Source organism: Hylobates moloch, unplaced genomic scaffold (assembly GCF_009828535.3).
Source record: "Hylobates moloch isolate HMO894 unplaced genomic scaffold, HMol_V3 SCAFFOLD_16, whole genome shotgun sequence".
Classification (NCBI taxonomy): Eukaryota; Metazoa; Chordata; class Mammalia; order Primates; family Hylobatidae; genus Hylobates; species Hylobates moloch.
Window position 1 is genome coordinate 30,914,475 of NW_026652291.1, and position 24,311 is coordinate 30,938,785.

General features: G+C 50.2%; 1 protein-coding gene across 1 annotated transcript; it reads left to right on the top strand.

The window, feature by feature from the left end:
• The first annotated feature begins 3,487 nt into the window (after positions 1-3,487).
• On the top strand, positions 3,488-24,311 carry SYNDIG1L (synapse differentiation inducing 1 like). The gene is made up of 4 exons (XM_032180498.2): positions 3,488-3,735; positions 20,375-20,848; positions 22,199-22,339; positions 22,495-24,311. The coding sequence occupies exons 2-4, from the start codon at positions 20,432-20,434 to the stop codon at positions 22,651-22,653; spliced, it is 717 nt and encodes a 238-aa protein (XP_032036389.1). The 5' UTR covers positions 3,488-3,735; positions 20,375-20,431; the 3' UTR covers positions 22,654-24,311.

The following is a 24,311-nucleotide window of genomic DNA, read 5'->3' on the forward strand; positions in this document are numbered from 1 at the left end:
CTCCTTAAGCCAGGGCTTTGTGGGTCACAGCCATATGGCCTTGGCCATGAGCTCAACTCCGAGGTAGAGGGCTCACTAGGCCACGGGTGGGGCTCGTCTGTCCTCTTAAGGGAAGCATCTCTTCCAGTGTGTGGCCTATTGAAGTAGTAGTGGGGCAGATCTTGCTATGCTTGGTGCTGATTTACATTCCCTAGGGAACACTGTGAGGCAATCAACCCCTTGTAAAAAGAACTAAGAGTTTATGCATGAAAAAGCTTACGAAGGGAAGTCCCCAGGTGGGAAGAGATTAGCAGCCAGAGCTGACTCCAACTAAAACAGAACCCTCTAGGGTTGGATTTCACTTAAGGAATGTCAGAGAGGTGGGAGGAGAAGAGGACACGAGGGCATCCCCTCCCAGGTTTTCAGCCAGTGCCTACTCTGTCCCTTACCTGTGGTTCTCACCCTGGTCCCGGCGAGGATGCCTGCTGCCTCCAGGTGAGCTTCCAGGGCTGCTCTGCCCCAATCAGCTCTCCTGGCCCAAGCCTGGGCCTTTCCCTTTTCCATTCAGATAATCAAGATAAGATGGGAGGAGCCTTTTTGGCTTAAGAAAATTTTCTAGGAACCAAAGGGAAAATAAAATTTAAAAAAGAGAGAGATTGCCTAGAAACTGAGGGGCTATGGTGCTAAGCAGCATTACCCAGGGTAAGCAGTTTGCTCCCCTCCTGATGCCCTCTGGTAAATAGCATTAGCTTCCCAGCAGCAGGAGCCCCCAGCGTTACCCTTGAGGACTTGTTCCCTTCCCCACAGCCAATCTCTCCTCTCTGTTTTCACCCAGCAGTGTCTTAAATCCCTTCCCTGCTCCCGTCCTGTTGACTCTGCCTTACTCAAGTTCTCACCACCTCTTTCCTGGGCTCTGGTGCAGCTTCCTCGTCAGTCCTCCAGGCTCATCTCTTCACTCCAGCCTTCCTACCAACAATCCCCTCCTCCCATGGCCTGTCTGATGACGGTCTCATCCTTTAATACAACTCAGACCTTCTCCAGGAAGCCTCCTGGGACTTCCCCAGGCAGGGTGAGTTGTTTTCTTCTCTGGCACTCTTCACTTACTCCATGACAGCATTTATCATAATGTGTTGGAATTGCTGGTCAACATGTCTATCGACCGCATCCCCTTCACTGCAGCTCCTTCAAAGACCTGGACAATGGTTTATACTTTCCATTCTTGGTGTCTGACAGAGGGGTTGATTTTCATTACATGGCAGGAAATGCTTGATGGAAAAAGGAAGGGAGGGATAAAGAGAGGGAACAGAAAAAGAATGGAAACTTTGCATGGTTATAGATTCTTCAGTCCCTAAGCCACCCCTATACCTTGTGAGAGGTAAAGGTTAGCTTCCCAGGAAGAAATTCCTATCACTGCATTACCTACTATTCTCTGTCACAAGCGTCATACATTGCTGATTGCACTTATAGTTTCTTCAGAGCTATTGAATTATAAGAAAGCAAAGGCCCAGGAAGATTAGGCGACTGCCTAAGGTCGCACAGCCAATTAATGACAAAGACGAGACTAGAACCTGGGTCTCCTGGCACCAGGCCAGGGCCCTTGATACAATACCAACAGCCTCTCTTTTGAGTTTTCCCTCCAGGCAGCAGCATATAATTATCAACATTAGTATTTAGAATTTATATGCGGCTTTTGCTTCACTGGCTTTTTTATTATCCTTTCAATTAGTATTTCAGTATGCAATCCAGGCATGGAGCACAGCCAGGGTAGGGAGGGGAGTAGCAGAGGGAGGCCAAGGCCAAGTAGGGGGCCATAAGCCCCTGTGAGAGGAAGGCCAGAGAAAGCAAAGGTACAGGAGGGTGGCCTGACATCAGAGACAATGTCTTGTGTGTGTGTGTGTCTGTGTGTGTCTATGTTGTGTGTGTGTCTGTATGTCTGTGTTTTGAGGAGGAGGGTGTCTGTGAAGATGATGTATGGGCCTCAGATGAGTGGTCCAAGAGCCTCGCTGGCCTCAGGGGGCTTATCACTGCATTATCGACTAATGGGGCAGAGACAGGAAGAGCAATAATATATTTAGCACCCAACAAGTTAAACACCAATACCAGCCCTGAGACAGACCCCAGGATAAGGGAGTTCTCTGTCCTGCCTTGAAGGGAAGAAGACCCAAGCCCCATGATGTGGACTTGCTCCTGGCTCCTACTGTGCACTGTAGGAGCTACGCCGAACTGTGCCAAATGCCCATATCCTGTGGGAGTGAGGGAGTCCTGGAGTCCACCATGCCATGTGCGATAGCATCCTCAGCTGGATGCTAGGAGACTAGTGGATGCTAGTGGAATCCCACTGCCAGACCCTGGTTCCTTGTGTCTTCCAGCCCCAGCTGCAGCCTGCTCTGGGGTTTACTTTGCAAACCCACACTTACCTTCAGAAAATGAGAATACTCTCTCCTCCTGACCTGCTGGGACTTTGGTGAGACTCAAGACCTTGTGAAGGCGCTCGAAGAATAGGTTCATCCACTGGTAACACTCAAGATAGGGCATTCCCATGTGAAAAAAAAAAAAAAAAAAAGGAAACTGAGGTGGAGGTGGATAAAGAGCAGCACAGGGTGGAGACAAAGCAGCCAAAAGGCCTGCATTCGGATCTCAGGGCTCTTGCTGGGAAAACTCAGGGGGATGCTCACTCACTGAGGGCCTATTGAGTGCCAGTGTGTCACATATGTCATCTTATTTTGTCCTCATATGACCCCTCACTTTGTCCATGAGAAACCTGAGGCTTTAAGAGGTTAGGTAACTTGCTCGAGGTTATACAGCAAGTGGGACCCTAGGACCAAAACTTAGGTCCATGAGCTTTAAAACCTTTGCCCTTCCCAGCACAGCACTGAATCTCCAAATGATGAGATTTCATCCTTGTGAGCCCAGCGTCCTCGTCTGCAAAATTGGAGGGGGGAGGGGGGCAGGGGGAGGGGAAGAGGTGGACAGGGGGCCTATATTGCCTAATAGAGTTGTTAGGAAAATTAAATGAGCTTATGTTGATTAAACACATTATCGGGCATGGTGTCTGGTATATAGTAGGTGCTCAATAAATGCTTTCTGTTTGTTTTTCTTTTTAGGGCAGATCAATGTTAAAAACTCAGGGCTAGCTTTGGAGCCTAGGAGCTCCAAAATGCTTCAAGAAGCCCAAGGGCCTCCCATCGCTCTGGGGTGCGCGGGAGGAGGGGAGAGAAGGGCTGGCAAAGAGGGCTCGGCTCCAGGAAGCGGGTACGCGGGTTCCAGCTGCGCGCCCCTCGCTTCGCCGCCTCCTCCGGGCTCCCCCGACTTCCCGCCCCGCCCCGCCCCGGAGCCGGGTCCGGAGTGCCTGGTGGGCTGATTCCGGAGCGTGGAAGGGAGCACGGAGCGCGGAAGCGAGAGGGAGGCGGCGGCGGCGGGAGGCGGGGAGGAGGGGGACCCTCCTCGCTGCTCTCCCAAGTCGGCGCGGAGCCGCCTCGGGCCGGGCCGAGGGCTGCGCGGCGGCAGCGGCGGCGGGGCCCGGCCAGGATGCGGGGCTCCCGGGACCGCGCGGGGCGGGGCTGGCGGTGGCGGCGGGCGGCGAGCGGGAGCTGTCCGCGGTGCTGAAGCGGCGGCGGCTCAGGGACGCGGGGCCGGGAGCAGGGGAGCCCTCCTGGGAGTTCCACCGCGACCGCGAGGCGGGGACGCCGTCGCTCACCAGTCCATGCCGAGCCCCCGAGCCCCGCGGAGGAGGCGGGACCGTCCGCGGCGGGACAGGTAAGGGGCGGTCTGGGGGCGCCGCGGGAGCGCAGAGCTAGGCGCGGAGCCGGGAGTGAGCTGGGGAGGGCACGGGAGCCCTCTCGGGGCTGGGGGCTCTGACTGCTTGCTTGGCCGCTCCGCCAAGGCTTGCACTTCGTCCCTCCCTACCCCTCACCCTGCAGGCTGGGGGTGCTGGGAGGGGGCTGAGGAACTGGGGTCAAGACACCATAACCTCACAACATCAGGCCTTGACCCTGACCTCAGGCAGCTCCTAGACACCCTGCCTACTGACGGCAAGAAATACTGTTTAGAGCCTCAGGCTCCCTGGTACCCCAGTCCCCACCAAGATTTTGCGACACTAGCAAAATCTGAGCAGGCTTCACTAAGCTCCCCTCTTCTCGCACCCAAACCTGTTCACCCAGGTGACTGAGGTGGCTGTGGTACCCCCTGCTCTGAGATTTCTCTGCCCTGGAAATGGCTCTTGGGCCAAGGGATGGGCTCTTGGACCAAGGCCCCTTAGGATGGATTAACCCATGTCTTCAGGGAAGGAAGGAGGTCCTGGAAGATACCTCAATTTTTTTTTTCCTATGACACTCTTGACGCTCACAGAAGCAGGCAGGATTTACATCACATCTCTTGGCGCATGAGGGCAAAGAGTCAGGGAACCTGGGTCCTGTTTTCTATTATGTGCTGGTGACCCTACACAGAGCCTCCATTTGGAGTTCTGTCTCTTTCTGGCAAGAGTGCGCTGAATGAGCTCATTCAGGCCTGCAAAGTGCTTCTAGTTCTTCAGAGCAGAGTTCTCTATGACTGGCAGAATGTAGCGATCAAAATAAAACTGCGTGGAGGAAGATTTGGCCTATTCTTGTGGCTGACCACTTCTTTCTACTGCTTTATCCCCACCCTCCAACCCAACACAACTTCCCTACCCCCAGGGGTAGAAAGAGCACTCGAGTAGGAGTTCCTGGCTGGGTGCTGGCATTTACGGGCTTTAGCTAGTTCCCTAAGCTCTCTCAACCTCATCCTCCTCACCCCTAGAGTGGGGATAAGGTCACTGCTCTGCTCACCTCCGGGAACTGCCTTGGGACCCAATGAAAAACAATGCACCTGATTGGAGGCTTGCCACCTGTACATCTCCATACCAGTGTGCGCTGCTGTCACTGTTCCCAACCCCTAGCCAGGCCTGCTGGCAGTGACCTGATTATTGTCACCCCTACCCCCTCTTCTCCCAGCGTGGCCATGTCTCCCTTTGTCCTTGACCACCCTGCGGTCCCAGAATCAGTGAAGCCAAACTTATAAATCTTAAGGAGAAAAAAGTGTGCCCTCCCTTCTTCTCCTCTTCCATCATCACCTATAGGAGATAATATAAGGTGAGAGTCTGACTCACCGGTTTTTATTTTTTCTCCCTAAGAACCATAGGTCTAGGGAAACAGCTCCCTGAAAGCAGGAATTGTGTTGTTTTCATCTCTTTGCCCCGCTTCATGACCCCTTCCCCAACAGCACCTGGAAGATAGTAAGGACTCGGTAATCGGTAATCGGGTGTAAAATGAGGGAATGAAATGTTAAAATGTATCAGAATAAAAACATTTAACCGGGAGTCAGAAGCCCTGTGTTCTGGTCACAGATCTGCCACTGTCTCAGGCAGGTCCATTCCCCTCTGGGGGTTCATTTTTCTCATCTGTAAAAGAAGAGAGTTGGGCTAGATGAGTTAAGATTTCAAGCCCTGATATTCTGTAGGGCTCTCTGAGGCTGTCCTAAACCCATAAACCCCTCAGTTCTGCTTGAATACAGGATGCCGGCTTTATCAACCTGGTTTGACAACAAAGTTAATGACCTTTTAGTAATGAACTGGATTTTATGAATGGAGTGAAAGTGAGCAATAGGAACCAGAAAAAGCCGTTTATATTTCTGATGTTTTCTTAAGAACCCCCTCTCTTTCTTATTTCTCTGGGAAAGCCATAAGTGTGACTCAGAGTGACTGAACTGAGAGGGGCTCCTGCCTCCAAGCCCAGAGGCCAGGAACCACCACCCCATTATCCCTGCCACCACCACCACCACCATCTCTTGTGAGTAACAAAGGGCCAGGGACCCCACCCTTGGCCATCTCCTACCAGGGACCCTGCCTGGCTATGATCTCCCTCCTAGGAAGATCAGAGGAGGGGACAAGCAGGAAATATCCATCCCTACAGAGAATTTATATGTGTGTTATGTGTATATATATACATATGTATATGTGTATATATATATGTGTGTATATATATATATATGTGTGTGTATATATATATATATATGACAAAATGAGTTTCTCTGATAATAATTTCCCTCAACTGTGGCAGGCCCAGCCGAAGCTCAGAAAAACCTTAGCTAATTGGCATTTCGGTAGAGCTGAGTAAGCCATGCCAGTGACCTCGCCGAATTACTCTGTGAGTGCCCAGCCAGGGTGGGGGACCAGTCCCCCCTCCTCACATCATCGCTTTCTGGCTCCCAGCTGTTGGTGCAGCACTGGCAAGAATCAGCTCTCTGGAGTTAATGGACAGTCACTAACCCTCATAACAAAGTGACGGCAGCAGCAGCAGCAACAGCAAGCTAGCGAGGTGCTTTCTTTTCTGCAAGGCTGGTCTGCAGGGGAGCTGGCCTGCTATTGGGGTGAGGACAATACACTAGCCTTCCTTCTGCAGCTGTTTGGGTGGACATCCCACTCCCAGAGCTGTCAGGGTGCAGGGCATCTCTGGTCACCCAGGCAGATGACATCTGGCTCCTCTCCTGACCGGGGAAAACTACCCATTTGCTGCTTCCTGTGTTCCCCTCTTGTTCCCTCCTTTCTGAGGCTTTTATTCTGGGCCCTTCTACAAGGCCTCAAAGGGAAGAAGGGAGTCAACCCTGGCACATGGCACATGATTGGGTGATCTTGGGGGCGGGGGGGCTGCTGAGAAAGAGGAAGAATAAATGCAACATGGTCATTAAGAAATTGCGTGGCCAGGTGCAGTGGCTCACGTCAGTAATCCCAGCACTTTAGGAGGCTGAGGCGGGTGGATCACTTGAGGTCAGGAGTTCGAGACCAGCCTGGCCAACATGGCGAAACCCCATCTCTACTAAAAGTACAAAAAGTAGCCGGGCATGTAATTCCAGCTACTCGGGAGGCTGAGGCATGAATCACTTCAGCCTGGGAGGTGCAGGCTGCAGTGAGCCAAGATCGTGCCATTGCACTCCAGCCTGGATGACAGAGGGAGACCCTGTCTTAAAAAAAAAAAAAGAAAAAGAAAAGAAAGAAAAAAAAAGAGAAATTGTGTGTGTGTGTGTGTGTGAAGAGAGAGATTAAAATGTTGAAATACACACATGCAGGTCCCTTCCCCTGCGTGATACACACAAAATGGCAGAGGCAGAGAATATCCAGAGATGTCTGCACATCACTGGTTACCTTCAAGTCCAAAAGCCAATTCATCTGTACATCCTAGAGGGGCTTCCAGCTCCAAAGTACACCGGGGAAACAGAAGCAGGAGGAACAGCCTTCAGCCTGGGAGAAGGAACATCCCAGTTCTCTAAACCTTCTGCATTTTCCAACCCCTTTCCCTTCTCTGGGACTCAGCTGGCGTCCCATATGGGGCAAGGTCCCCTCTGCTGCAAGCCAGGGGACACTAAAGACTGATCTTCATCCCCGCCCTTTATATCAAGTCCTCATTTCTCTTACCTCCCGTCTTATTCTTTCTTCTCCTTCCTCCCTGCAGCTGCCCCCACCCCCATCACCCAGCAAGCAAAGCAAGCAGGGAGTGGGGCCGGATGCTGAAACTCTTCATTAGGTGTGTTATCTTCCGCCATTAGATGCGCTGTTTGCTTCTAAGTGGTTGGGAATGAGCTGCTTCAGCGGAGAGACAGGTTGTTTCAGTAAGAAAAAAGATTTGATTCCCACCTGAAAATGCACTAATTTGAGTAGCGGAGCCACCATCCCAATCCTATCAGCAATTTTCACCCTTGTCAGCCACAAGCCCATCTCCCAAGCAGGTGGATTATCCTTTAAAGGAGAGGCCAGTCTGGCCCATGGGAGCCCAGGGTGGCAGGGGGTAGAAAGAGGGCAATTGATTCTCCCTGGAAGACAATGACTAAGAAACCTCCCGTGGGAGCCAAGAAGTGTTCCAGCTATTTTATCTGTCTTTCCCTGGTTCCCCCATCGGCTTTCTCCTCTCCTTTTCTGTTCTCTCTTCTGCCCTTCTCTTCTCTCTCTCCAAAGGTCCTTCGATGATTCTCAAATCTCTTTCCCACCCTGAACACTACCTAGGGCTTCGACTCCATACATCCAGCTGCCAGGCAGAATTTCTACTCTTTTAACACACTTTAAAACAAAACTCGGCCGGGCGCGGTGGCTCAAGCCTGTAATCCCAGCACTTTGGGAGGCCAAGGTGGGCGGATCACGAGGTCAGGAGATGGAGAGCATCCTGGCTAACACGGTGAAACCCCGTCTCTACTAAAAATACAAAAAAATTAGCCAGGTGTGGTGGCGGGCGCCTGTAGTCCCAGCTACTGGGGAGGCTGAGGCAGGAGAATGGCGTGAACCCGGGAGGCGGAGCTTGCAGTGAGCCGAGATCGCGGCACTGCACTCCAGCCTGGGCGACAGAGCGAGACTCCGTCTCAAAAACAAAAAAAAACAAAAAAAAAAAAAACAAAACTCGTCCACTTCTCCCCATCCTGCTCTTCTGTGTGTGTGTTTGTGTGTCTCATTTTTCCAGCTTGATACTTGCTGGGCCTTTTAATCTAAATATTCCTTTTTTTTTTTTTTTTTGAGTTCAGGAAACACTTGACGTTTCTGCTTCTTTAATTGTTATTTTTCTCCTCTAGTCTTTCTGTTGTGTCTTTCTGAAACTCCTATTAGATTGATGTTGACATCCTGGGACTCTCCTTCATGTCCCTTACCTTTCTTTTACCTTTTCCATGTTTCTGTCTTTTTGCTCTATGTCTTAGATAATTTCACTAACTTTTTCTTTTACATTGAAAGGTCTTTTAACCTTATCTATGCCTATTCTATTATCCAGTCTTTTCATTGAATTTTTGAAAATTTCTGTGATTATTTTTAATTTCCAAAATGCTCATGTTCTTGAATTGCTCCTTTTTCATAGGAGCCTGTTATTGTTTCATAGATGCAGTGTTCTTTTATATCTGCCTGAGGATATGAATTCAAAAAATTTTTTTTCCAAGTTTTTTTCTGTGACTTGAATGATTTGGGATCTTATTGGGTCATTTGTTCTATTTGTTTATTTAATCCTTCTCTTTTATTTTCCTGTAGCTGTTTTTTATTATCTTTTGTTGTCCATTTATACTTAGGAATGAAGGAAGGCATTTAGAACAAGCAGCTAGTATGAATTTCCTCTGAAGTTGGGTAAGTTTGTTTCCACAGTAGGCCTCTCTTCTGAATGGGAGTTGTTCTTACCTCCAGTGTTTGGGGCTACAGGTTTCTCTACACTGATTTCCTCACCAAGGAATCTCATCTGCTCTTTATCTCCAGGAATTTCTGGCTCACTGATATAATTTTTTTTTGTTTTCCACATTTATTATGATTTTATTCTTTTAAAAGATATACATCCTGTCATTTTAATAGAAGCTTAAGAAGGAAAAGAGGTGGTCGTTTGTGCTCAGGCTACCCTCTTGAACTGGCAGCCTCCCCCTAGGTTTTCTGTCTCAAGTGGTTGCATGGCCTTCTATTTGGCTGACAAAGCCAGAAACCTGGGAGTCACTTTTGTCATCTTCCTCTTCCTCTTCCTCACTTCTAGTGACCCACAGATTCCTGTTCATTTAGTCTCCTAGCTGCTCCTTAGATCTGACTCTTCCTCTTTTTCAATTCTGCCACAGATCAGTTTCAGGTCCTCATCCTCTTCTACCTGCATTTTTTTTTTTTTTTTGACACTCTGTCACACAGGCTGGAGTGAGGTGGCATGATCTTGGCTCACTGCAACCTCTGCCTCCCAGGTTCAAGTGATTCTCCTGCCTCAGCTTCCCGAGTAGCTGGGATTACAGGTGCACGCCACCACGCCTGGTTAATTTTGTATTTTTAGTAGAGATGGGGTTTCACCATGTTGGCCAGGCTGGTCTCAAACACCTGACCGCAAGTGATCCACCCACCTTGACCTCCTAAAGTGCTGGGATTGCAGGCGTGAGCCACTGCGCCTGGCCTTCTGCCTGCATTCCTACAATAGTTTCTTAACAGGACTCCTAGCCTCCATTCTCACCCACCTTAAATCCCTTCTGTCCCCTGCCACTCATCAGAGTGCTCTGTCTAAAACATAAGCATGACCATAGGACTTCCCTGCTACACCCATCACTGGCTCCCCAAGGCTCCTCTGCATGGTGTGGGAGGCCTTCCCACCCCTCCTGCCTCATTCCATCACTACCAAACACCCTGGCTTCCCCTCTATACCACTACCCCATGCCTTTGTGCTATAACCTCTGCTGGAAATGCCCTTCTCTCATTTGCTCACCTAGATGATTCCTATTACTTTTTCAAGACTGAGTTCAGAAGTCACGTGCTCTGAGAAGCCTCTTCCTAGTTCTCACCATCACCTTCGCTGCCATCCCACGATAGGGGTCCCTTATCAATGCACCCATAGCATTCTGTGTGCTGCTACCACAACTTACCCCATCTATTGAAACTTTGTATTTGCTAGTCTGTGTTTCCTACCCTTCCTCACAGCAGGTGCCACTTCTGGTTTATTTTTGCAACCCAATAACTGGCCTGAAGTAATTGTTCAAGAAATGTTTATTGTGCAGAACCAAATGTGCCTCAGCCAGATGTGTTCCATCCACCCCAAATTCTGGAAAGTACTTTCTTCCCAGAGAGTCTCAGTACAGCTAGCTCACCCATTCACTAATTCACTCATTCATTCATGAGATCCACTGTCTATTGAGTGCCTAGTATATGCCACGCAAGGGGATGCAGGGAGGAGCAAGACAGACTGTTACCACCCCGCTGGAGCTCATAGCCTGGTGAAGGAGAAAGACACTAATGAATGAATCACACGTATATAAATAGAGACTGTGATAAGCACTTTGAGGCAAGGAGCATGGAGCCGTGAAGAGCAGATAACCAGGGAGGCGAAATCTAGACTGAGGAATTAGGGATGGCCTCTCTAAGGAAGTGACCTTTGAGCTGAGAGCTAGAGCATCCTAATGTGAGTGGAGCTTCTGACAAACAGGGATGGGAATTGAAGGAGAGAGGGGGACAGGAGCTGAAAGGGGGAATGGCACTGGGGAATGATGTGCCAGTGATCTGTTGCTGCCTAACTACCCCAAAACCTAGTGGCTTAAAACAACAGACATTTTATTATACTTCACGACTTCGGAGGGTCAGAAATGCAGGCAGGGTTTAGCTATGTGATCATTCCACTCTGTATGGCATTAACAGAGGTCACTTGGTGACAGATGGGCTGGTTTGAAGAACCCAAAATGGCTTCACTCACAATGTCTGGCATCTTGGGGATGATGAGGAGGCTGGGCTCAGCAGCTTCCATTGATGAGAGCATCTATACACACATGGCCTTTCCAGCATGCTGGCCTCAGAATCATCCAACTACTTACAGAATGGCTCAAGATTCCAAGAGTGAGTGTTCCAGTGAGCAAGGTGAAAGATGGCCTTTTATGGCTTGGCCTCAGAAGTCACATAGCATCACTTTTGCTGTACTCTGTGGTTGAAGCAGTTGCAAGCCCATCCAGATTAGGGAGAAAGGGCATAGACCCCCTAACTCTTCCTAGAAAGGGTGTCAAATTATTTACAGCCAGGTTTTACAATAATCACAATGATTTTATTTTTTAAGTGAGGGAGACTACAATATGTTGACGTGCCATTAGGAAGGATCAGGAATTAGGAGCAGTTGGAGACAGAGGCGAGAGAAAGGATAATCAATTGTGTTAGGCTTGCTGAGAAGGCAAACTGAAACAAAGAAAGCTCAGTTCCCCATTTTCTTTGACTCTGCCAACCTCGCCCCCCTCGCCACCCCTGGCTCTTTCTCCCTTTATTCTCAAGGGAGAATATTAGCAAGCTGCAGCTAATGACTCCAAGCTGGTTTGGTGGCTCTCTCGCTTATCACCAGCCAGAAATCTTCAAATCCAGCGCCAAGCCATCAACAAACAGCCACCAGAGTCACAACACTTCACAGTTTACAGAACAGTTTATACATGATCTGATTAGAAGATGGTCTAGCGCCTGTTCTAAAAGATTTCACCTTTTCCCTGGATTTTAATCATTTACATTTAATCTTCTGCCCAATTAGGAAGTTCTGGTTTTTATCTCTCAGTTTAAAAGCAATCTCTCTTGTTGCACTGAGAGATAGTGGTCAGTATCTCAACTTCTTCACAAAGACTTGGTATTTATTTGAATCCAGACCTTGGGGTTATCTAGGCAGCCTCCTCTGGGCTGCTAAATCACCCTAAATCTCTTAATCTTTTTTAACACTCCCATTTCTCATTCCTGTCACTGAGGACTCTGGTTTTAACCCATTCAAAACCAACTCCTCACCATTCTCACCCCTACCACTTATCACAACCCTCCATATACAGGTACGCCCTGCTAAATCACCCTAAATCTCTTAATCTTTTTTTAATGCTCCCATTTCTCATTCCTGTCACTCAGGACTCTGGTTTTAACTCATTCAAGATCAACTCCTCACCACTCTCACCCCTACCACATATCACAATCCTCCATATCCACTTATCACATAGCTCCATAGAGTTATGCCCTGAAAGGAGTGGGAAGTCAGAGCCCAGGCTTTGGACTAAATCAAACCTGGGTCAAATCCAGTCACTGTCACTGTTTAATCATGGACAAGTTCTCAGCCTCAGTTTCCTCATCTAAACAATGGGGAATAATAATAACCGGCTTCATTTGTTGTTGTAAAGTTTTGAGATAAAGTACATGGAACACCTCATGGGAGGATGCAATAAATAGCAGCTGTTACCATTTTACAGGGTTCTGATGAAGGCTGACCCCATCCTAGGGTGTGAGCCAACTCCTGGTCACACACACCACGCTGTCCTTTTGGCCGCTGTTTAACAGTGTTCACGATGCCTCCTCCCAGTCAGGTCAGAGCCCACCAGGCAGTGCACACAGCAACCCTCCTCAAAGTATCAGCCCTATAGCAAATCCTGGAGAACATGATCCTGTTTAGGCCAGCCCTTTTATCACATTTACCAGGACCTCTGGTCTCCCATCCCTGCATCTGTTTGGTGGCTAAAAGCATGCATTCTGGTCAAACAGACTTGGGTCAAATAGAGCTCTGCCACTCTCTAGCTGTGTGATCTCAGAAAATCGATTTAATTTCTCTAAACCCCAGTCTCCCCACATGTTAAAGAGGATGGATTAAATGAGATAACCCATTTGAAGCACTTGGCATGGCGTTCAGAACAAAACAAGCACCCAATAATGGTAGCTGATACATAGTGGCATTAGGGTACTATGACTCTGAAGTCAGACTTCCAAGGTTCATGTCCAGCTCCCCACTCACCAGCTGTGTGCTGTGGGCACCTACAACTTTCTTACGCCTAGTGTCTTTTGCTGTAAAATGGAGATGATGATGACGTAGACTTCACATGGCTAGTATAAGGATTAAATGAGATGATATATAGCATTTAGAACAGTGTCTGGAACACAGTAAGAACTTAGTAAGCACGAGGTATTATTATTATTCCATCCTTTTACTCTCAACCTTTTTGGATTTTCACATTTAAGTTTCATTGCTTATTTGCAGCATATTTTGTTAAGTCCAACCTATCTTTTTTGTTTGTTTGTTTATTCGTTTGGTTTGTTTCCATTTTTGAGACAAAGTCTTGCTCTGTTGCCCAGGCTGGAGCGCAGTGGTGTAATCACGGCTCACTGCAGCCTAGACCTCCTGGCCTCAAGTGATCTTCCTGCCTCAGCCTCCCAAGTAGCTGAGACTACAGGTGTGCACCACCACACCTGACTGATTTTTTTATTTTTTGTAGAGATGGGGTTTCATTATATCGCCCAGGCTGGTCTTGAACTCCTAGGCTCAAGTGATCCACCCACCTTGGCTTCCCAAAATGCTAGGATTACATGGTGAGCCACCATGCCTAGCCTCTTTGTCTTTTTTAAGTCATCTTTGAGATATAATACACATGACAAAATTCACTAATTTTAAGTGTACAATTCAATTTGTTTTATGAAATATATACAGTCCTATAATCACTACCACAACCAAGAGAGAGAACATTAGAACATGTGGAAAAAGAAAATATAAAGGAAACAATAAATTAAAAATTATAGAACAAAATAAAGAGATACATTTAAAAGAGAGACAGAGAGAACAGTTCTGACATTCCTTAAAGTCCTCAGGCCCCTTTCCAATCAATGCTCTCCTCTCCTCCCACCCTTGAGCAACTACTCATCTGCTTTCTGTCACTATAGTTTTGCCTTTCCTAGACTTTCATAAAAGTGGAATAAAACACTATATGAATATCTTTGTCTTTTTCTGGGCAATTTTATTCCATTTACATTCATTGTCATTACTGATATAGTTGGTTATAAGCTTAACATCTTAACTATTTACTTTCTATTTGCCTCACCTATTCTATATCCCTTTTTCTATTTTTTCTTGCCTCTTTTTTGATAGCACTATCCTTTTGGATAGTATTTTGGGAGGCCTAGGTGGGAGGGTCGCTTGAGCCCAGGAGTTTGAGAACAGCCTGGGAAACATGGCAAAACCCTGTCTCTACAAAAAACACAAAAAAAATAGCTGGGAGTGGTGGTACATGCCTATAGTCCCAGCTGCCTGGGAGGTTGAGATAGGAGAATCCCTTGAGCCCAGGAAGTTGAGGCTGCAGTGAGCTGGAATCATGCCATTGCACTCCAGTCTGGGAAACAGAGTAAGACCCTGTCTCAAAAAAAAAAAAAAAAAAGTATTTTTATTATTTCATATTCCCCATAGTGGTTGTACATTTTTTTACTCTTTTTTCAGTGACTCTCAGAGCAGTGGTTCTTAAAGTGTGGTCCCTCGACCAGCAGCATCAACATTACCTGGAAACTTGTTAGAAATGCAAATTCCCAGGCCCCACCCCAGAATCATAAACCGTAAAGGTAAAATCCAGCAATCCAGGTTTAACAGATCCTCCCTGTGATGTTGATGCATGCTGAAGTCTGAGAACCCCTGCCCTGAGACAACTTTCGCTTCTGGCGGGCAGCTGGGCTGTGTGCAGATTGCCTTCATCCAACAAGGGATGGAGCCGATTCAAAGCCTGGTTTCAGTGCTGTGAGGCTGGTTTGTTTCTGAGTTGCTCCTGCTTCCAGCATGTAGCCCTAAAGAGGTCCCAATTGAAAACCAGGGTGTTTACTGGGGGCCCTCCTCCTTAACAGGCCCTGACCTCCAATTTTTCACCCCCAGCCCTGAGGCTTCTGGAAGAGCAGCCTCTAAGCTGCCCCTTAGGAATCAGGAAAGGTCTCAAAGGGAAATGCAGTGCCAAGGGTCAGGCTCGCCTCCTTGTGTTTCTCTTTCCTCTGGGATCTTGGCATTCTGACCCTCCAGTTCTTACTCCCTTGGTGATTCCTTGAAGCCTTCATATTCCCCACCCACCACACACCGCTTTTCTAGCTGTTATTGGTGGTTTGGCATGACATGACTTAGTCTGCCCCAGCTGAAAAAGGAAGCCCTCTATCCTGTTGTTATTCTATCACTAGGAATCTAGAGTCAACATGAGCATTTAGAACAATTCCCGGCACATGGTCAAAAACTCAGTAAGTGTAAGTTATTCTTCTTCTCCCAATAAAATCCTAGAGTCATATTGAGCTGAGTTGTTAAAAATCAACTCCTCCTAAACCTCTCATACATTTGACAGATAAACGAATCAATGTCACACTGTATGATTGGACTCCAGTGCAATTGGACTCAGCAGGAGGCTGTAATTGGACTCCAGAGGATTCCTGAATGGTTTCCTGCCCCTGGTCTGGAAGGTGGCAGTGTGCTCTCCATCCGCAAATCAGGGAGTGGGAAAACTTCGGGCCCAGCTAAGTTCTCAGCTCAGAAAAAGACAACCTGGGTGCTGCGGCCTCAGAGCCACCTTCTCTCCCTCTCTCATTGTGGGACCCAGACCCACAGCCCCAGCTGCACAATTTGGAGCAATCTCAGCTTCAGAATTCCAGACCTCTCATATCTTTCCTCTGGAGCAGAGTACACACACGCATGCCTACACACACAGGCGCGCGCACGCATGCATACACACGCAAACACACACATGTGTGGGCACACTCGCCCACAGGTCCTCAGGTAACCACACAGGGTCTGGAAGGCACACACCGTCCAGGGAAGACTAAACCACAACAGTGGTGATGATAATTGCTCTGCTCTGAGTGCTGGTCCCTTACTCCAGTGAACAGGGAGAGGCAGACCCAAGGAACAGGCTGAAAGGCCAGGCCAAGCCAAGGGCAGGAAGGCTGTGTCTGGGGACCTGCCACCCTCTCCTTCTGGTCAGGACTCTGTGCTGGGTCTCCAGGATCAGGTCCGTGAACTCCCCATGTGGCCCTAGTAGGATATGGAGTGAGTATGAGCTGTGTAGAGAACCGTGACCCTTGGCTGGACTGTGAGCAGATGCAACTGCTGCTAACTCGGATCACTTTATGGAAGCAGAGGTGTGTGTGGGTGTGAGTGTGTGTCTGTGTGCGTATGTGTGAGCATATGTGGGGGCAGGCTTTAATGCTGTGCTCAGCCGCCAAACCTAGAAAGAACCCCTCAGCCTAAGGAGGTTTAAAACTGATTTTAGATAATTTGGCTCAGAAGAAATCTATGCACTTAATTTTTTTCTGGTTTAAAAGTAGTACATGCTCATTGTAAAAAAAATAAATGTGGAAAACAGAAAAACCAGAGTGTAAAAAAGAAAATGAAAAGCACCTGTGCTCCCACCCTGGAGATAATCACTCTTGACATTTTGGCGGAGTTGAGATTACGTGCACTTACCATTTTCTTTTCTTCTTTCTCATTGAATCTGCAATGAGTATTTTCTCACGTCATTACTCTTTGTAAACCTGTTCGAAGATCTCGTACCACAGTATTGTGCACAGTAATTTATTTAACTTGTTCCCAATTGCTGGACGTTTAGGTGGCTTCCAGTTTTTCATATTGTGTAAAGCCAGGACCATGTGTCTTTGTGCATGAAGTGCTGAGAAGCCCTGCTTAAAGGCACCATCAGAGTGCAAGGGAGGAGGAAAGCTGGGAAGGCTGAGTGTGGCCGGGATTGCGGAGGCTCAGCTGGGTGTACTTTGACCAAGAAAGTCTGACAGGAGCAGTGATGGGGGAATAGGGAGAGGAAATGGGATTCAGCTGCCCCTGCCTGCTTTGAACAAGCGTCCTTCAAATGCCCCTGTGGTCTTCAGGTATCTTTCCATCCCTCCTGGAGAGATCAGACAGGAGGGCAGTCCTCCTGGTGAGACAGAGCGTAGGGCAGGGGTGAGTCAGAGGCAGTAATCTGCTCTGTGGGCCCTAGGGCTGCCCACTCCCACCCCAAGGCCCCTGCATACCTCAGCCCGCATGGATGGTGACAGCACAGTGCACCTGACTCAAGGCTGCAGGTTGAAGGGACATACATTATGGCCAGCTGGGGGAGAGGCTGGAGGACCTCTGGGGGCCATGTCCTCCATTCCCAGAGGGAGGGCAAGATGGGCAGGGGTGGAGGGGCAGGGCTGCGACGGGGGCAGTACAGGGGCAGTCGGGAAGCCGGAGATGAATCCATGGCTCTGTTGCCCATCTGGAAAACTGATGCCTTGCTTTCTTTGCCTTCCTCAACCTGCTCAAGCGGCTATGGTTTATGGTTTATGGATTGCGGAAGGGGATGACTGTGCCCCTCACTAGGCGGTACAGTGCCTGGCATATAGCTGATGTTCACCTACCCCCGACCCTCAAAAGGGGGCAGAGGACAAGAAGACTTCACTTCTGTGGGGTTCCTTGGGGGCATAGGATCGTGGAATGTTAGTGCTACAGTTGACTGACACCAGTGGCCATTTCATACAATCGCTCATTGGGGAAACTGAGGGGCCACATCAAAAAGCTAATGGGGGTGGACCGGGCATGGAATCCCAGTGTACGTGACTCCCAAAACCATACGGCTTACAGTGCTCACATGCCCTCAACCCCACACCTATGGTCACATCTATTGGGAGAAGGGAGACCATGGCAGGGGCTCCAAAGCTGCCCTTGGAGGGCAGAAGAGACCAGTCCTGCTAGAAATCTGCCCAGAGGAGCCCAGCCACAAGCCCAGTCCAGCAAGGCCTCTGCCTTGGGCACTCCATGCTCCCCACCTGCTGGAAGGTGCCCTCCACATCACTATAATCCAAGGGGTTCCCTGTATTTTTGACCCTCAGAGAGGAAGGAGGAGGCCCTGCATTTGTGAGCACTGAACAGCTATGATCCAAGCCTGCATGACCTGCCCAAGCCTGTGCGCCCTATCTCTGCCTGTGGAGAGGCGTCTGCCACAGCTGCATGACAGCCTATATGGAACTCACCTCTGATTAATGCACCAGCAGGGCCCTCAGGCCCATGGCAGCCCAGCGTCTCCGGACCATCTGTGCCCTCCCTGGGGGAGGAGCTCGCACTTGGGCCACATCCCTTTCTCTGAGTCCCTCCCATGATTATTTGTTAGATGTTCTTGGAGCCCAGCTTAGAGGCAGCCACTCTTAGGTTCAGAGCTGAAAGCCACGGGCAGTGTCTTCTTGCCCCTTTGCCCTCATGCAGCCATAAGTCCACACCCCGCTTCCTAGGAAGCCAGCCAGGGGATCCTGGCCCCTCATGGACACACCCTCAGTGTCTTCATCGAGGTCTGCCTGGCCCCACTCCTCCCTTGCTCTGTCCCAATACCTGGGCATTGTTCCTGGAGCCATGCTCTGTCTTCTGGTTTCTCAGGAACCAGCTACCTAGCATCCAGCCATTTCTCTTGGGGCAGAAGCAGAAACTGCTCTTTTCCAGGATTTGGCTGTGGATTCTCATGGGGGCTGGGACTGGAGAGGAGACTAGATAATCGCAGCCCTGGGAGCAGAAGGGTCTCCCTGCACTTTGCCCTTCACCCTTAGCAGAGACCTGCTAGAAGGCCAGACATGGCCCCAAGTGGGTGATGCCAAGGTCTGAAGCCCAGAAGTCAGGGCGGCAGCAGCCCCCTCTCTCAAAATCTACCACACATTCTCATCCCAGCCATCTCTTTGTCTCCACAAAACAACTTTGTGGGGATGTATGGATGGTAATCCCTATTACCATCCACACCTTACAGATAAGGAAACAGAGGGCACAAAGATCTGCCCAAGGCATCAAGACCAGGACTGAATCCCCAATCTTCAGATTAGAAATCCAGGGCAAAACACAGCCCCATCACCCTCCAGCTTTGCGATGGGCCAAGGAGGGGGACAGCAGGAGGTCCCCGGGGCCCCTAGCCTGCCCCTCCCCTCTCTCCATACCCCACTTGCACCTGCCACACCCCAGTGTGTGGGGGGGTTTGTGGCTTCCCAGGTGCTCAGTAAGTGCTCAGAGCAGCTGAAGGAGGAAGGGAAGCCCTGGGTGTCTCCATACTTCCAGCTGGGATGTGCAGGTCCAGACCTCAGCACCCAGGAGGCCCCACCTTAGATCCTGCAGGAACTTCTCAAAGTCCCAATTTGCCTTAGGGAGGAAGTTACTAAGGTGTATCCCTGTAAGACCATTGCTAGGGACAAGCATCCTCCCTCAATAAGAGCTGATAGCTGTGAGCACACGCCATGTGCCGAGCTCTGGGCTCAGCGCGCTCCCATTCGACCCTAGAATGAATCCTCTCTCAACCCCAAATCCCACCTGCCACTGAGTCCTGTCAATATTTCCCAGGATCAGTTCCCTTTCCTCCATCTACACCACCACTGAACTCCAGTTATCTTCGCTAGCCTGCAGCCATAGCAAAGGCCCCCTAATGGGGTCAGTCAGTCCAGCCCTCTCCAGCCCACTCCCCACACACAGCCATGGGGAAGGCTTCAGGACCCAGATCCTACCCTAGTACCCCCTCTTAGACTCCAGCAAGGCTGCACGGTCTGGCACCCACACCCCATCGCACACCTCCATCTGTGCCCTGCACCACACCTGCCTTCTCCTGTATCCAGCCACAGGGCCTTTGCACACATTCTTCCCTCTGCATGAAATGTGTTCCCCATCCCCTTCACTTCGTTGACCCGCACTCTTCCTTCAGATCTCAGCTCTAAGGCCTTCCCTGGGTCTCTGTCAGCTCCATCCATTGTGCGTGCTTACATGCACCTGCTGTACTTCTTCAGGACAGAGACGTGATTTTACACTTGTCTTCTCCACCAGACTGGAAGTTTTGTGAAGACAAAGCCTGCATCTGCTCCCTCTCCCTACTTCTCATCTTTCTCACCATGGTACCCCAAGCATCTGGTACAGTGCCTGGCATATAGCTGATGCTCAATAAATATGTGTTGAATGGACAAATGACTAAGCCAACTCTGTGGGGTAAGCACTGCCGCCAGCCCCAATCCACAGACAAAGAAACGGAGGCCCCGAGAAGTGAAGTAGCCAGTTCCAGGTCCCGCATCTTGCAAAGGGCAGAAGCAGAGTTTGGGCCAAGTCAGACTGCAGGATCCATGCTGTTCGCCACTTTAGGTCCTGCCTCCGGTGCCCTGGCTCAGTCCTTGTCTGTCTTGCTCTTCCGACAGGCTCTGAGGACTGCTCCGCTGGCCCAGGCCCCCCTCCCCAGCAGCTGCCCCAGAACCATGGAGAGTCTGAGTGAACTACAGAACCCGCTGCTGCCCAGGAGCCCTGCCCACCTCCATGGCCCCTATCCCTACCCAGAGACCCCACCCAGCTGGTCCTGCCAGGAAAAGCTCTACTCCTACCTCCTAGGTGGCGCTGGGCCTGCGGGAGCCCACCAGCTCCTGGACCCAGGGTCCCTGCAGCTGGCCGTGGAGGCCTGGTACCGGCCCAGCTGCCTCCTGGGGAGAGACAAGGTCAAGGAGCCCAGGGCAGGCAGCTGTGAGACCAGCTTCACAGAGGACAGGGAGCCCCAGGAGGGGCCTCCAGAGCAGCCCACAGGACCTGGCCAAGCTGCAGAGAATGTCACCATCCAGACTGTGTCCTATGGGGTACAAGAAGAGCTGCAGGACCAGGAGGACGACCAGGAGGAAGAGGAGGTGAGTGCATGAGGTTAAAATGCAGATGCCAGCATGAGCAACACAAGGAGACCCCGACTCTACAAAAAAAAAAAAAAAAAATTAAAAATTAGCCTGGCATGGTGGCATGTGCCTGTGGTCCCAGCTAATCAGGAGGCTGAAGTGAGAGGATTGCTTAAGCCCAGGAGGTTGAGGCTGCAGTGAGCTATGGTTGCGCCACTGCACTCCAGCCTGGGTAACAGAGCAAGACCCTGACTCAAAAAAATAAAAATAAATAAATAAATAAATAAATAAATAAATAAATAAATAAATAAAATGCAAGTTCCCAGAGCCCCATCACCAGATATTGAGATCTAATAGGCCTGGATTGGGGCCCAGGAATCTGTATACTACCAAAGAAAAGGGACTTGGGACACATGTACAGCCGATGCTTTGAGAAACACTAGCTTTGAGTTGACTATTTCATTGTTCAGTAGCACTTGTTCTTGTTTTCTTAATTATATAAATAATTTAAACCCAGCACACTCAAAGATAACATTTTGGTGGATGATCGTGTAAGTCTCTTATTCACATTTTCCCCCAGCCCACTCCCCAGAAGAAATCTTGCTGTACCTAGTTTTATAATCTGATTTTATTTCTCTAAGCAACGTATTTTAGTATTGCTCCATGTAATTTAATGTATTCCTGGGAGGTGATTATTAATGGTTACATGGTCTTCCATTGTGAGTTCTTCCATCATTTATTAACATAGTCTCCTGGTCACTGGTCATTGAAAGTGTTTCCTTTTTTTTTTTTTTGAGATGGAGTCTCGCTCTGTCGCCCAGGCTGGAGTGCAATGGCGCAATCTCGGCTCACTGCAACCCTCGCCTCCCAGATTCAGGCGATTCTCCTGCCTCAGCCTCCCAAGTAGCTGGGATTATAGGCACCTGCCACCATGCCCAGCTAACTTTTGTATTTTTAGTAGAGAGGGAGTTTCCTCATGTTCGCCAGGCCGGCCTCGAACTCCTGACCTCAGGTGATCCACCTGCCTCGGCCTCCCAAAGTGCTGTGATTACAGGTGTGAGCCGCTGCGACTGGCCCATTGAGAGTGTTTCTCTTCTTTCACAATTGCTATCCTATGATGAACAACCATGGATGTAGGTATTTACCTTCTTTCCTCGTGATAAATTCCTGAAAGTGGAATCATTGTGCCATTGTTAAGGCTTTTGGTAGAAAGTGCCAAGGCCAGCCTACACCCCCACCTGCGGCAGAAGAGACTGCCTGTTGCTCCATGTCACTGGCCACTGGGCATTGCCTTTTTAAAAACCTCTTGCCAGCCTGATGGAGCTGGGCTGATCCTGGGCCTGGTCACCAAACCCCACTGTTTTGCAGAGCGATGCCACTTCAACGGAGAGTGAAAGTGAAGACAACTTCCTCACGCTGCCTCCCAGGGACCACCTGGGCCTTACTCTCTTCTCCATGCTCTGCTGCTTCTGGCCACTGGGCATTGCTGCCTTCTACTTCTCCCAGGGGGTAAGAGCACCTGGGGCCCAGGTCCCTTCTCTGGCCCGTCCCTCTACTAGAGGGCTTGGCATCCCATCTGCAGGATGGGGTCAGGGGCCTGGCAGGCTGGGCTGTTTGGCTGAGTGTGGGGACACTCCTGTTCATCAGCATGTCTCTCTCCCTAGACCAGCAAGGCCATCTCCAAAGGGGACTTCCGCCTGGCCAGCACCACCTCCCGCCGGGCCCTCTTCTTAGCCACACTCGCCATCGCCGTGGGGGCTGGTCTCTACGTGGCTGTGGTGGTGGCTCTGGCAGCTTACATGTCCCAGAACGGTCATGGCTAGTAGCCAGTAGGGCCTGCATCCTGACTCCCCTGCCCACCTGAGGAAGCAGTGGGGCTTGGGGTTGCAGATCCTATGAAAAGGGCCGGCCCCCGAAGATGATCCCATGAGAGTGGCTTGCTGAGGGGGAGACCCCCCCATGAGAGTGGCTTGCTGAGGGGGAGACCCCCATTCCGCAGCCTGCAGAGCTCAGCCTTCACTTCTGCTTGCCTGCTGCTCCCAGCCCCAGAGTAGGGCCTGGAGCACCACTCTTTAACCCAGGCTACAGACGGGAAATAGAAGGCAGAGCTGCCCACCAGGCCATCCCAGCAGGGCCTAGCTCAGTCCATTCTGCCCATTCCCTAGAGGATCTCCTGCCCTACAGCCAGCCCACCACCTACCCTGCCAACCTCCCCACAGAGACAGAGCAGGAGGTTACAGGGAGGAAAGGGGGTGCCCAGGGCGCAAGGGGACCTGTCCCAATCCTTTCAGCCCACAGGGGTCTTCACCTGGGGACAGCCTGAGCTTCCCCCAACTCCACTATCTGGCCCCATCATGCCCAGACCTCAGCAGGCCAAGAAGGAAATATGTGGAGGCAAGGGGGTCTCTTGCCATCTCTGATTCTAGAGGGTGCTTATCTCCCCATGGGCTTGTGAGGCACTGTAGATTCTAGATAGGGAAGAGGAGCCTCGGTATGTAAACTCTGAACCAAGAGCAGGTTCTTGGAGCTTCTTCATGCGGGTGCAAAAGGCAGTTGCAATGACAGAGACTAGAGGGTCCTGAAATATTGCTGGACTACATGAGTCTCCCTACTCTCCCCCGACTCCCCACCCCATCATCCTTTTCTGGGCTTTGCCTGGGGGTCCGTGAGCTGGTGCCATCACAAGTAGACTAGACCCAGAGAGTGCCCTCAGCTCACCAGCCACTGAGTACAGGGCCCTAGGTCCAGCCCTGCAGAAAACGCAGCAAGGAGAGACCCTAGGGAGTAGTGAGTATAGATGAGGGAAGGGACTCAGGGAAGGAATGGCCTGCTGAGTAGTCAGCAGTGCTTAGGAAGGCTTCCTGGAGGAGGTATCCCTTGAGCAAGGCCTAGGATGAATAGAATTCATCTAAGGGATTTGGTCACATAACTCTTTGTATTTGTAGGCAGGGATGTGGCAGGAGTCTTCCATGGGAAGCTTCCAGGCTGTTTGGATTCTGCCTGGAACATCCGGGCTGGAGCCAAACTACAGCCATTCCTAAGGGTTCCACCAACTCAAAGAGGAACGTCACACCTGTCTCTCAAAGACTAATGATGTTTTCCCATCTCTGAATGCTAGGGGGTCAGTGGTGGGTACCTAGTTACCCCTGGGGCATCTTCACTGATACCTCTGCTCAGTGCCACTCTCAACACCCTCAGCCACTAGGGCACATCCAGAATTTTAGAGACATCTCCAGGTAGGCAGGGGGGCAGCACCAATGTGGGCAGGCCTGTCTGGACTCAAGCTACAGGCCCCTGCTGTGCATGATGTGGGAACCTGGTCATTCCCATGCCCCATCCAGAGCCCAGGGCTGTGGCTCCACCACTGAGCATCCCTTGTCCCACTGTCCTCCCCTGCCTCGGGCACTGCCCAGCCCTCCACTCCTGCATCACAGCAGTTTTAAGGTCCCATTATTGTACTGATTTATCCTTGTAATAAACG

Coding starts and splice junctions, on each gene's coding strand:
- SYNDIG1L (XM_032180498.2), top strand. CDS start 20,432: ATGGAGAGTCTGAGTGAACTACAGAACCCGCTGCTGCCCAGGAGCCCT. Junction 20,849..22,198: donor ACGACCAGGAGGAAGAGGAG/GTGAGTGCATGA, acceptor ACTGTTTTGCAG/AGCGATGCCACTTCAACGGA. Junction 22,340..22,494: donor CCTTCTACTTCTCCCAGGGG/GTAAGAGCACCT, acceptor CTCTCTCCCTAG/ACCAGCAAGGCCATCTCCAA.